At 64.5% G+C, this 13,276-nt stretch overlaps 1 protein-coding gene and 1 long non-coding RNA gene across 2 annotated transcripts; one reads left to right on the forward strand and one right to left on the reverse strand.

The window, feature by feature from the left end:
- Positions 1-46: 46 nt before the first annotated feature.
- LOC125918334 (period circadian protein homolog 1-like) lies at positions 47-11,542 on the reverse strand. The gene is given in 24 exon segments (XM_049624342.1): positions 47-870; positions 1,304-1,454; positions 1,792-1,981; positions 2,250-2,445; positions 2,889-3,496; positions 4,388-4,630; positions 5,235-5,411; positions 5,629-5,756; positions 5,850-6,021; positions 6,125-6,230; positions 6,405-6,536; positions 6,631-6,739; positions 6,823-6,976; positions 7,164-7,270; positions 7,349-7,427; positions 7,815-7,957; positions 8,095-8,146; positions 8,260-8,461; positions 8,555-8,676; positions 8,791-8,945; positions 9,041-9,139; positions 9,304-9,539; positions 9,541-9,724; positions 11,249-11,542. Coding segments are annotated over 24 exon segments (4,113 nt in total). The 5' UTR covers positions 11,341-11,542; the 3' UTR covers positions 47-594.
- Positions 11,543-11,607: 65 nt separating this feature from the next.
- On the forward strand, positions 11,608-12,345 carry LOC125918335 (uncharacterized). Its single transcript, XR_007456423.1, has 2 exons — positions 11,608-11,696; positions 12,083-12,345. It is a non-coding gene; the product is annotated as an uncharacterized LOC125918335 (long non-coding RNA).
- Positions 12,346-13,276: the final 931 nt, after the last annotated feature.

Genomic DNA, 13,276 nt, shown 5'->3' on the forward strand with positions numbered 1-13,276 from the left:
TTTTTCTTTTTGTATTAAAAAATAATAACAGACACAATATCAAAAACACAAATGCCATCGGTAGAGGGTACAGCTGAGAACACCTGGGTCCCACCTGAGGGGCAGCACCAGGGACTCCATGGTCCACCAACGTCCCCCCCCCCTGGAGCAGCTAGGGGTTTGGACCGCTGGGTCCTGCTTGGGCCTTGGGCCCTCCTCCTCCCTTCTAGGAAGGAGGTGGGAGAGAGAGCCGTCTCCCCCAATAAATAAGTGTAGCCCCAACCCTCAGGGACCTGGACTTGGGCTCAGCCAGGGCTTGGAGAGACCACTTCAGCAGCTCGTCAGCAGCCTTGTCCAGGGGAAGGAAGGTCTCCTCACCAGCGGTGGGAGAGGAGGCTTCGCCGGGCTGGGCTGGCTGAAGAGTCCCACCCTCTGTACCCTAAGAAGCCAGAAGCTGCCCCTGGATCCTGGGCTGCTGATGGGGGTCCGGCCCCCTAAGCGGGAGAAGCTGGGGCAGTTTCCTATCGGTTGGTCCAGCCACGGCTGGTTCTGAGAGGTGGAAGAAGGGAGAAGGAAGCTTCTCATGCACTCCCAGAGGTGGCCTCAAAATGTGGTCTAGCTGGTGCCATTTTTCGTGGCAGGTAAGGCTGGACTGGATGGGCTCCCACCTTGTTCCTCCTCCTCCATGGCCAGGTCTTGGGAGCTTGAGACCCTGGCCCCAGCTTGAGCGCCGGCCTCCTCTCCGCCCTCACCCTCGCCACCGCCACCACCACCACCACCCTCGCCTCCGCCCTCCTCCATGGGCTCCAGTCCCAGTCCGTCCAGTTCCGAGAAGAGCGGGTCATCAGGGTGGCCGGGGTCTCGGGTGCTACTGCCGCAATCCACACAGGCCTCGGAGGGAGAGGGGAGAAGTCAGACGAGGTGCTCCCTGCTAAGCTGCCACCCCAGCCCAGGAGGACTCCCCCAAAACGTGCTCCCAAAGAAGTACCAGTCCACACAGACAAGCGTGGGCCAGTGAGACTGAAAATGTACCGTTCTCTGTTGTCTGGACCCCACTATAAGACAGTCACAACATCCGTTAGCATAGAATTGGCCCGAAAAGGTCTGTAAAGACTCATGTAATGAGATACTATCTGACCCAGCAGAAAACTTAGTGGAATTAACATCCTTCAGGATTAAACACCCAAGGACAGACAATGGGGGGCGCTGGGGGGCGGGGGGGATCAGCCCCTTGGGGGGCGGGGGGGATCAGCCCCTCAGCCTCTAACCTTTCAACCCAAGCTCAATCCCCCTCCTTCTCCCTCCCTGCCCTAACATCTCTCACCATCACATCGAGGGCCCGAGGCAGCTGACCCTTCCGGACCCAGGAGTGCACAGCACCCAGTTCCCTGCGCTGGTCCTCTGAGAAGCGAGGCTGTTGCTTCTGCATGGCCCGGAGCCGCTCCCGGTCCTGCTTCAGCACGGAGGCCATGTCCCTGCCCGGGGAAGGGGTGCAGAAGGCAGAGGCTGGAAGCCAGGGCCAGAGCCTGCGAGGTGGCCCTTCTTCCTCTATGGCAGGTGCCCGCCCACGGCCTCACGCTCCTCTCAACCCCGGCGCTAGGAGTTCAGGGCTTCCAAGAGCAGAGAAGCTGTCCTCAGCATGGCAAGAACGAGTGCGGGGTGGAGTTCCCGGGGGCCAGGGACAGGGCAGGAAGTCCCAGGACAGAGCCAGCCCCGGAAAAGAAAATCCCAAGCTCCGTGGGAAGGGGAGCGTAGGCGAGCCTCCCCACACCTCTGAAGGGGGAGGCAGAGGCGGCCCCTGAAACTCCTCACCTGGAGGGCACCTGGTAGGTCATCATGACGTGCTGGTCGGCGTTGGCCATGAGCAGCCAGATGGGATCCTGGAGCACGTACTTAATGACCTGGTCCCCGGGCTCAGCCCTGGCCGGGGCGGCCCCGGCTTCGGCCTCAGAAGAGTCAACGCTGCCAAAGTACTTGCTCGTGCGGCTGCTCTGACTGCTGCCTGCGAAGCGGAGGAGGGGCCACCGCCGCCGTCAGGCCTCCCAGGCCCGCCCTCCAGGCCACACCTGTAACCCACTGGCCTGAGGAAGCAGGGCCTGGCCTCCCAACTCCCCCAGTCGCCGGCCTCCCCGGGGTCAGAGGGGATGTGGGGGGGGGGGGGGGCGGGGCGCGCCCGGGGGAGGCGGGGGGGGGGGGGGCGCCCCCCCCGTGGGCGGCCCCCCCGGGGCCCCACCCGCGGGGGGGGGGGGGGGGGGGGGGGGGGCACGCACGTGTGATGCTGGCTGAGGTGCTGCCTCCCTCGTGGGAGCCGGACCCGGACCCAGACCCAGACCCGGACCCGGAGCCCAAGCCGGAGCCCGAGGAGGCGGAGCCCGTGCCAGATCGAGAATCTTCTTGCAGCAGCAACTCCAGCAGGTCACTGGAGCCCGACAGCGCGTCCTGATTGGAGGACTCCGTTACCTCCACCTGGGCGGGGGTGAGGGGGAGCAGGGTGGGATTAAGGGGCCAACACCCAGGCTTCCCTTCAAGCGCTTCCACTGGATGGGGGACACACCCAACCCCAGTGGCCTCTGCCGCCCCTCTGTGACAGTGGGGCCGGGAAGAAAGAGAAGAGAGCTGGCCCAGAGGAGGGGCGTGACGCTGGACCCTTTCCAGGAGGCACGTGCGCTCTCAGAAGTTACTGGGACGTTCTCGCCACCTGTCAGACGGGATCGTCCCTACTCCACAGACCAGGCGGCCGATTTCGCCCTCATTCAGAAATTCAGCTGGGGTCTCCCACCCCACGACACCATCTCCTGGAGACCGAAGCCCGGCAGGCAGAGGGGGCGAAGCGTGAGGTGGAAAAGGAGTGAAGGGAAGGGGGCTGGAGGGGAGTGCTGGCAAAAGGACGCAGGGGGGTCAGTGCTCACCAGTCCGGCCTCTGGCTCAGCAGCCTCCTCACTGGGAGGCGGGGGCCCAGCACTGCTCCCAGTGCCCCCTGCAACAGCACCCCCTTCAACACGGGGGGGCTCCTCAAGCTGCAGCAGATTTAGCTGGAGTGGGGAGCTGCATCTCGAGTTGAACAGGGGAGAGTCGGGCCGGTGGGGAGGGCTGGGGGGCGGTGGGGGCAGGGACGGAGACGGGGAGTGGGAGGCCGGGGTTGGAGGCCCTTCAGCGGGAGTCTGGGGTACCCCATAGGGATAGCCGGACGGGGTCGGGAACAGGTAGTTAGGGAGCACCAAGGCTACCATTGGGGTCACTAGGGGGGCGGGGAAAGCTGCAGGGGGCCCGGAAGCAGGGGCGGAGGGAGGAGGGTGGGGGCCTCCCCGTGGGAACACCGGGAGAGGGTAGGGCTGGACCATGGCTGGGAAGGGAGCAGTGGCCGGCGGGGGCGGCCAGGGGGCAGAGGGTGGCACGGGGGACGGGTGGGAGGTGAAGCAAGGGGCTTCAGCCCGGGGGGTCTGGTGGTGGCGTGAGCGCTTGGCTTTGGATCGGCAGTGGTGTCGGCGACCGGGGGGTGCGGGGCCGTGGTGGCAGCCTGTGGGGAGAGACCAGGGTTAGCGAGGGCCTCAGCCCGGGGGTCGGCATCCCTGCCACCCACACCGCCCTGCCACTCTGACCAGGGAGAGGGCAGAAGGCCCCGAAGAGAACCTGGCTTCCGGCCACGCAGCACAGAGGGGACGCCAGGGAGGAGAGGGAACCTTCAGGGAAGAATCACAGGAGGCAGGACGAGGGGGATTTATTGCAAAAGGAGCCAGGAAAGGAAAGGTTACAAGTGGGGTGGAGCAGAGGGTACACAGAAGACAGAGGCGCGCTGGCAGATGGGAGGAAGCAGGATGCGTCCGTGGACGAACGGGCAGGCAGCTCCGGTCCATCCCCCAAACTCCCACAGTAATGCCAGCCTGGGCGCTCCTCCGGCCGGTAGAGGCCACGCTCGGCCTAGCTTGAGGTGGAGTGATGAGATGGCCGGGAAAGCCCGGTCCCGAGTCCCGCGTCCGCCTGCAGGGAGCCTCTCTCAGGCACCTGGAGGGCTGACATCCTGCCCTTGAAGCCCCGACCCCACAGCAGCCGTCCCGGCCCGCCTGGCCTGTGTCTGGCCTGCGGTGTATAGGGGCTTCTTAAGCAGGGACAACTGGGTCACAAGTGGGCACGCTTCAGCCGCTGCCCCCAAGATGGGCTTGAAAGAGCTTACCTGGAGCAGAGCACTCCGCCTGCCTGCCTCAGTGCCAGCCCCCCAGGCTGCCCTCCTCTGGCTGCAGCTCGGAACCCCCGCCTAGTAGGGAGACGCTAGCGAGGGGCCTGTCCCTAAGCAGGGCCCGGGGGCCCTGGAGCAGGAATGTCTCCCTCGAGAACCCCCTGCCCCCGACCCCCGACAGTCTGGTCCTAGACTGGGCAGAGGACGAGGCTCAGCGCTGTCCTGGGTGGCTACCTCGCTCGCCAGGGGCCAAGGGGGCCGGGGAGGAGCCGTCAAGTCCACGCAGTCGGCCGAGATCTCGGAAGCGGCTGAGGAAGGCCTGCTCCTCCTTCTGTGTGTGCAGGGACAGCACGGCCTTGGTCAGGCCCACCGGGCGGTAGGCATCTGGGGCTGGGTCAGGGGCTACTGTGGGGCTGGGGGCTGGGCTGGGGGCTGGGCCTGGAGCCAGGCCAGGCAGGTCCTCCATCATGATGATGTCTGAGGAAGGCGAGATGGAGAAAGGTCACTGGAGTCACCTCAGGGGTTAGTACATCCATACCACACCCTCCCCATCCAACAACCCAGCCAACCCCTGGCCTCTGCCCCACAGCCAAGCCTGTGCCCCACGTGCACCCCTTGGCCTCCGCCCTGCCGAGGACTGGTTCTGGGCCCTCTTCTCCATGCAAAGCGGTCCCAGGGTGAGAGAGAACACTTAGTCCCCTCCGGTGACAGTCCCCTAGGATAACAAACACCTCCAAGACTCTCCTTGGAAAGGAAGCTCGCTCCTTGCCCTCCCCCCACACGTCCTCCAGGACAGCACCCGGCGACCCTTTAGGGGTTCCCAACAGTCCCTATCCTCGGACCCTCCGTGGACAGCACCACGGGGTCGGGCCCCCCACCCTAGACCTTGTGTGCGAACCGACAGCGAGAACACGTTAAAACAAAGCAGCGAAGGCCGGCGGGGGTGAACAGCAGGCAGCAGCCCCGAGCCAAGACGGAGACCTCCTCCTCTCCGTTAGGGGCCAGGCAGGGAAGGGAAAGGTGGGCGGGAGGGAGATCTGGCTGGGGGGCCGAGTGCAACCCCCTCACTCCGCGCCCATACCCGACTCCGGGGGCTTCTTGTCTCCCACGTGGACGATGGTGGAGCTGAAGCTACACTGACTGGTGACGGACACCACGCTCTCTGCCTTATTGGCCAGCGCGAGCGGGCTCAGGGCGCCTCCCACCACCGGCTCCTTCTGTGGGGCGGCCCCCTCCCCGGACAGCACCGCCGATGCGTCTGTGCGGGGAGATGGCACCAGTCACCCCCGGGAGGTCGGAGGGGAAATCCCAGAGAAGACGTGGAAGGACAGACGGGACAGAGAACTCCGCAAACCTGAAGGCGGGGAGGGGGACGGGGTGGAGCGAGGTGGGGGCCCCAAAGGCAGAAATGCAGAGACACGGGGCCAGGGGGCCAGGACGGGGCAGCGGGGACAGGGCGTGCCCGGGGTCCTTACCTTTCTTGGCCCCCAGAGGGAGCGGACCTGTCCTCTGCTTGTCATCGTCGGAGGCTGACGAGGTGGTGCAGGAGGAGGAGGCACATTTACGCTTGGTGGTGCTGGGAATGTTGCAGCTTTCCAGGTACCTGCGGGGCAGGGGCGCCAGAGGGCATGAAGGCAGGGCTTGAGGTGGGCCGAGGCCAGGGCCCAGGTGGGAGAAGATTCCGGGGTAGCCTGACCTGAGGATGCTGTCCAAGCAGTTGATCTGCTGGTAGGAACAACCATTGGCTTCTTTTCTCTCCACCTCCTCAGGGGTCAAGGTGAGTGGAGCCTGGACTGGAGCAGGGACCATCTCCAGCTCCGGGTCTGGGGACTGGCAGGAAAGGGTCTTGGCCTTGAAGGTGCCTGTGGCTGCGCCAAGGAGAGAAAAAAGGAGAGACGAGCTCCTCTGGGTTGGGGTGAAGGTCAGGGGGCCCCGGGGTCTCACTGCTCAGCCACACCCTCACCAGCTCACCAGGGAGGCGGGGCCGGGGCGGAGGCCAAGCGCGGGACTCGATGAAAAGCTGCTGCCCCTGATGTTTCACCAGGTGCACGTCCTTACAGATCTGCTGGAAGGTCACCTGCAGGACAGGGCAGGGCAGTGTCACTGGTCCAGGGCACAACGCAACAACGAGGGGTACTAGAGGGGAGGCACAGGGACCACGGTGAACGCAGGACAGGAAGGAAAGGCACAGGAACCGGGCCCGGACAGGGGAACGTGACACTAGAGGGCGAAGCAGGGGAGGGACACTCACCGGGGCAGGAGGCCCGGGCCCCTCAGCGTCACCCCCGTTGCTATCACTGGAGGAGCCAGGGCTGAGGAGAGGGCCCGGGGAAGCAGCGGGGCCGACCCCACAGAGCCCGGTGGGACTGGGGCTGTGTACCGGCTGAGGCAGAGAGAGAACCTGGTCAGATGTCTCGGCCCTGCTCCCCGCGCCCCTACCCCTGCCTCATCTCCGAGCCCCGCCCCTCGACAGTCACCTGTAACAGCAGCCTGTGGATCTGTTCGGACAGCTCCTGGATATCAGAGTCCAGAGACAAAGCTGGGCTGGGGGCCGGAGGAGTGAACACGTCCTCGTTCAGGGGTGCCCTGCAGGGTGGAGAAGGCTAAGTCGGGCCCTGCCCCCTCCTGCGTGGTCCCAGCCCACGGGGCCAGCTCTGGGGCCCACTTACGTGCGCACTTTGTGGCGTCCCAACACAAAGGCCACCTTGCGGCTCCAGGGGTGCACGAAGCCAGCCCAGCTGGTGTCCATGGTGACGTACTCCCCATTCCTGGCGCAGAAGCGGATGGGGGAGTGATCGAAGGGCTGGCCAGCCAACTGCAGGACTGAAGGAGTGAGAAGTGAGGGGAGGGGAGGGGAGGGGAGGGTGGGCAGGAGGCAGAGCCGGGCAAAGCAGAGGGCCGCCCACTGGAGATCCAGGACACCGAGGCCCCAAGGGACAACCACAAGCACAGCCACTGAGAGGCCCCGCAGACAGCGGAGGAAGGAGAGCAGCATAGAGAACCAACTCACTCTTCTTGTGGATGGCCAACATGAGGGGCCGGTCCTCGGGGTGCAGGAACAGGAGGACTGGGGCCCCCAGGAGGTCCTGGGGAAGGTAGCCCAGCAGGGGGGCGGCCCTGCGAGGGGAGGAGGCATCAGAGAGTAGCCATGGCCTCAGCCCTCCCCACCCCCTTCCCTCCAGGTCCTGAGCAAACCTTTCGTCCACATCCTGGAAGAGGCAGCTGGGCGTGTGCCGAGTAGTGAAGATCCTCTTGTCAGGAGGGATCCGGGGAGCTGGGGCACAGAGAGTGAGGCCACTGAGTTTTTCTCCAGAATGGTCCAACTTCTCAGCCCCAAGCCTCAAGCTGGCTGGCAGGCCTCCCCACAGCTGTGGGGGCCCTCTAGCCTGCACAGACGGTCTGGACCATTCTTTCACCCCACGCCAAGAGTGAAACGGGAGAACCAAAGCATTCAACCTTCCCTGCTCCTAGCTCAGGATGCTTATTCCACTCTCCCCCCACTAAAAACAGACTAGAACCTTCATCCTTATGGTTCCTTCTCTGTCCCAAGATTTTGAGGGGCTGGGACCTGCCTCTCAGACTCACGTCCCGCCTCCCCACCGCTGTAGGGAAGTCACCCTTCTTCCTACGCCCCACCAGGCCAGGCCCATTGCCCACACACCTTCGTAACCCGAGTGGATGCGCTCTGCAATGAGCAGGCAGCATGGCTGCGCGGGGGCCCCATCTGAGACCCGGATCTTGGTCACATACGGCGTTAGGCGGAATGGCTGGTACCGAGGCCCTGAATCCCGGTCAGGACCCCCTCTAGCAAAGGAGACAGAGAGGCACTAGTGACTCTTAGTGGAGGACCACCCACCCTTCACCTCAAGGTCATGGACTATGCAGCAAAACAGCGGGGGTGTGGATGGTGGGAGGGGGTCTGCCCCCACATCCCTACCTACCTGATACGGCAGAAGACAGACTTCTCCTGGGTGAAGTCCTTGAGGCCTGAACCTGGAACAGACCAGGAGGGTGCTAAGGACAGCCCCCCACTTCCTCCCTGGCCCCTCAGAACAGGGACTCCCCGGGACTGCTGGTCCCTGGCCCCGAGCACTTGGGGACCTCACCTGCTGAGGCCCCGGCGCCCCAGGTGGGCAGGCGAGATGGGGCAGTGGAACCGTAGAAGACGCCCACATCCTGGGGGGCCAGGAGCTCAGAGAAGCGGGCGCCCCGGAACACGTCCCGCTTGCAGCGCAGCAGGGTACCCGCCTGCTCCGAGATGTAGACGATGCGGCCTGTCAGGAAGGAGACCGCCACGGAGAAGGTATCCTGGGCAGGAAAGAGAGGGCGCAAGTAGACTCAGGAGCCTCGAGACGGAGGCCGGGTGGCGCGGCAGGACGGAGAGGCCGGGCCGCAGCTGACCTGGTTGCGCAGCGTATACTCAGACGTGATGTGCTCCAGCTCCTCCAGGGTATAGGTGGACATGTCCATGGCACAAGGTTCACCCTCCTCCAGGCTCCACTGCTGGTAGTATTCTTGGTTGGCTGTAGGGCGAAGGTGGTGAGGTATCTACTGAGGAGACTGCCGCCCCCCCCCCCCCCCCCACCACCACGGTGGCCCAGCGCCCAGCCACGGCCCTCCCAGGAAGCACCACTCACCCTGCACCTGCTTGACACAGGCCAGAGCATACTGAAGCGTGGCCAGGGTCCCAGAGCGGCCCTTGCCCCGACGCTCTGGCGGCAGCCGAAGCTTGAGCTCCCGCAGAGCCGTCATGAGTTCCTTCTGGGTCCTGGCCCGGGCGGACTGTTCACTGCTGCAGGGCCCACAGGGAGGTAAGGGGTATAGCTCTTAGGCCCAGATCGTGGCTCAGGCCCCCAGCCTTCTTCTTTGGCCCTCACCCCCACGAACCTGCAGCCACTGGTAGACGGGTTGTCCTGCTCAGAGCTGGCGCTCAGGAGGCTGTAGGCAATGGAGCTGCTGGGTGGGGAGGGACTCTGAGAGTTTGTGCTGGGGAGAAGCAGCAGGCCCACAATGAGAAGGCACCCAGGAGCAGGGCGCCCCGCCCTGGCTCAGCCAGCTGGCAGGACCACCCCCAGACCCTAGGCACTTGCCCGCCCTGGCTCAGCCAGCTGGCAGGACCACCCCCAGACCCTAGGCACTTGCCCACACACCTCTTGCTGCTCTCAGTGGTCTCCAGCAGGGCGGAGTCCTTGCCGTTGCCAGAGGAGGAGCTGTGTGAGCTCCGCTGGGATGCGCCCCTGGACTCGGGCCCGTTGGACTCATTGCCGCTGGAGCCATTGCTGTTGGCATCTGTGTCATCAGCCAGGCTGGGGCCAGGGCAAGACCGGTGCTGTGGCGGCCCAGGGGATGGGGCCCCTCCAGGGCAAAAGGACTCCCCCCCCGCCGGAGTCCCCTCCCCCATCGGCCCCTTCCAGGGGGCCATTCATGTCTGCGCCATGGGGAGAGCAAGGGGGAAACAGAGCAGGCAGAGAGGCCACCACGAGTGCACGAGGGGGCCGGGCGGCCTGGCTGGGGGAGTGAGGTGGGAGACGCAAGCCTCTGAGACCTGAGAAGTTCGATCCCAGGCAGTACCTGGACGGGGAGACCAAGAAGGACGAGCTGTTAACTTTACAATCCTGCCGGCTTCATCCAGACCCTGCTCTGTCGGCCCCCAGGCCCCTAGGCCCCAGGCTTGGGAGCCCGGGTAAGTTCTGTTTCCTATTCCCATAGGCGGTCTGCAGATGGGAAGGGGCCTCTCTCCAGCCTTCCCCCACTTCCCCCGCCAGCGTGGCCTGGGAAAGTAAGAGCCTGAGTATTCGACGAGAACTATGACCGTGAACCAAAGCCTGGACACTTCCCATCCTCAAATTCCCTTCAGGCCCCCACTCCGCGCCGGACTCCCAAGGCCTCAGAGCAGGGGGTATGCCTGTCGTCTCCTATATTTAGGCCTCCAGGCTAATTTTATCCGGGGGCGGTGCCACCCCCGCTGCACATGCGCACAGACATGCGCGGACCCACCACGCGATTCCGCCGCCGCCGCGGTCGCCAGGGAAACCGACGTCAGCAGCTGAGCTCAGCGGTTGCTGGAGGGACCACGGGAGGGCGGGAGGGGCGACCCCTCCCCCATTTCCCGGCGGAGCCAGGGATCGACCCACTCCCACGCTGGCGGGCGCGGCCCGGGGTCGCCCACCTCTAGTACACCCCCAGGCCCTGCAGGGCTCGGTGGCCGTAAGAAGAAGGGCTGCCCATGGGGTTTCCAGAGGCTGGCCTTGCTCCCCAGGGCAAAACACAACCGCCACCGCCCTCCGCGCAAAAGCTCCCCAGCCTGGCCTTCGCCTGGATCTCGGTCATTGTGGTCAAGACGACCCAGCCTGTCCTCCTCCGGCCCCCGCACCCTCTCCCGACCCGCAGGGCTGAAGCCGGCACCTGCCATTGTCAGGGACTCAGGAATCCTCTCTCTTCGGTCCTCTACTTTTCTAGATTACCACCCCCCCCCACACACACGCACACACTCCGCCCCCATCCGAAGCAGACACACTCAGCCCTGAGCAAGGGACGCACAAACGCCAGCGGGTAGTTCTTCCCCTACTCCTCGTCCAACCACACCCCCAACCCCCGAGCATTTTCTGAGCGCCAGGAGAAAAGGAAGGCTGTGGCCAACAGCAGGAACTAGCGCCGGGAACGGGATGTTCCAGCCCGAACCAGGCTTACATCACGGCCGGCGCGGGGCCAGGGCCTGGAGGGGGGAGCGCGGGCAGCGCGGAAAGCCTGAAGGGGTCCCGGTGCCGGGGCAAAACCGAAGACCCCCGAGTGACAAGAGAGGCGGCGGCGGCAGGCCTGCCGAGGGTCGGACGTGGGGCCGGGGTAGCTGGGAGGAGAGGTCAAGGCTGGAGGTAGGGTAAGAGGATCAGGAGTGCGGACAGCCGGCACAGGGTTGCGAGGAACACCCATGTTACACCCGAAGGCAGAGAGAGAGGGGGTGGACAGCGGCAAGGAGGGCGGACTGCGGGTGAGCCGTCCGAGCGCCCGGGCCGAAAGCGGCGCATCAGGCTGGAAGTGGCGGCGGTCCGACTTGGGGCGGGAGACCGGTCCCCGGGTGGCCCTGGAGATGCCTACCTGGCCGCGCGAGCGCCCTCCGGCCGCCTGCCCGCCGCCGTTGCAGCCCTCAGCCGAGTGGAAGCTTCGCGGGGCCAGGAGGCGGGTTGCATAATGCCAGGCACTGCCCCTCATTGGCCTCCTGCCGGCTGAGCCGCAGGCCCCGCCCCCGATTGGTAGGGGATCTCGTCCCGGCGCCTGATTGGTTACTGGCCCCTACTGAGGTCAGGGCTGTGTCACACACACGGGCGCACGTGGACCTGGGTGCTGGCGCTGGGCTGAAGGGCCCCAGACACCACCACCCAGCCAATGGGCGCAGGACGCCTTGCACAGTGAATAATGGAAGGGTGGGGAGGGGCCGTAAGCTCCCCTCCTCAGGGAAAATGCCTGGGCCGCGGTAGGTGCTTAAAGATGTCTGCTTCCTGAACTGTCCAACCCAGCACAGCAGGACACCTTGGCCTTGCCAGAGGTGGGAAAAAGGAATGCGTACTCGGGGACCGGGGTTGGGGGGGGGGGGGCAAGCTGGATGAGATGGCTGGTCCCCGGGAGGAGCAGGGCACACAGAAACTCGGCTTGGCTTTTCCTGGGTTCCTCTCCCCAGCCTTGTCATCACAATACAGCCATTTTACCCAGCCCCTTCCTCTGACACTTCAAATCCTGTGGACAGCTGGGAGGATGGCAATTGAGGGTCCCCTGTGATAGGGGGTGGAGTGCAGGGCAGGATGCAAACAACAGAAGGGGCAGCCAGAGCCAGTAAGGGCTGTAAAGGGAAACAATGGCAGGTGCTTCTGTGCCCAATCAGAGAAAAGGTCTCCGGGCAGCCTACGTGGTGACTAGTGCTTCTCCTCTCCTCAGGATGCAGCCACCTACAGTTAGGGCTGCCCCAAAAGCGGGGGCCAGGAAGCCAGGACTATAGGGAACAAAGCCGGTGGCTAAGAGATCAAGGGGGACCCTGGAGAGACACAGGTGAAGTGGCAAGGGCTTCAGATCCCCACCACTAGGACAAGAGAAAGCCAAAGACCTCGTCTGCCACCGCTCTGTACTCCCCAGAATCCCAGGACTGGACCTGACACATGGTAGATGATCAATAAACATGGTGATTTTGCTGTTGTTAACAAGGATAGATGGGGGAGGGGAAGGGGCCCCAGCAATGGAAAAGGGGCTGGAAATTATGTTTTTTCAAGGAGGGGGCAGAGCAGAACACTGGAAGTGCCAGGCTGGGCTGGGGGAAACTGTAGTGACAGACCCCTCCATCCAAGACGGTGGGTAGATCCTCTCGGGGCTCCCTGTTAACGTGGGCAGCAAGTGAAGAGACCCCCAAGCTGATGCTGACACAATCAGCTGTCGGTGCCCTTCCTCCCTGTCACGTGGCCTAAGCCTTCCTTAACAATGGTGTTCCCCGTGGAGGGGCCAGGAGGAGGGCTCCGTGGAAAAGCTGGGACACAGGGATGTCATAAAATAACCCAGAAAAACCAAAGCCGGAAAACAGAGAAAACAAAGGATTCAGGTCTCGTCTCCTGGAAAACGTCCTCCCAACTCATATACTGTGGCCCAGTCCCCCGGCGCATTTTCAGACTCCTCTCCTCTGGAAACATGGTTTTTCTTCCTCCCCAGTTCTCCCCTGGGATCTGGATGTGATCCCCGCTGACAGAGGCCCTGCCGGCTCTCCCACCCCCCACCTGCATATCTACACTTTGCATCGACAAAGGGGTCCAGCGCCCCAGCAGCCCCCACCTGCTCGCAAGGCCCTGGTCGTCCAGCCTCACAGTCCCCACAGTAACCGGGCCCCGCTGCCGTCAATGGAGGAGAGGGGGCGGGAGAGAGCGGTGACGTCAAAGCGGAGGAAGAGGGCGGAGCGAGGCAGCCGGGGAATGTGGGACAGGGAGGCTGGAGAGGCAGTGGTTTGGGAGGCGGCCAGCCCGAGAGGGCGGCGGCCCGCGCACTTGGGAACATCATGTTCTCTTGGCCGGAGGCCCAGGACATGCACCCGGCCCGGGCGCCTCCCCCAGCCAAAGACAGCCGTCCTGTCCCAAAGCCAGGGATTCCTGG

The sequence above is a fragment of the Panthera uncia genome, unplaced genomic scaffold, assembly GCF_023721935.1.
Source record: "Panthera uncia isolate 11264 unplaced genomic scaffold, Puncia_PCG_1.0 HiC_scaffold_680, whole genome shotgun sequence".
Classification (NCBI taxonomy): Eukaryota; Metazoa; Chordata; class Mammalia; order Carnivora; family Felidae; genus Panthera; species Panthera uncia.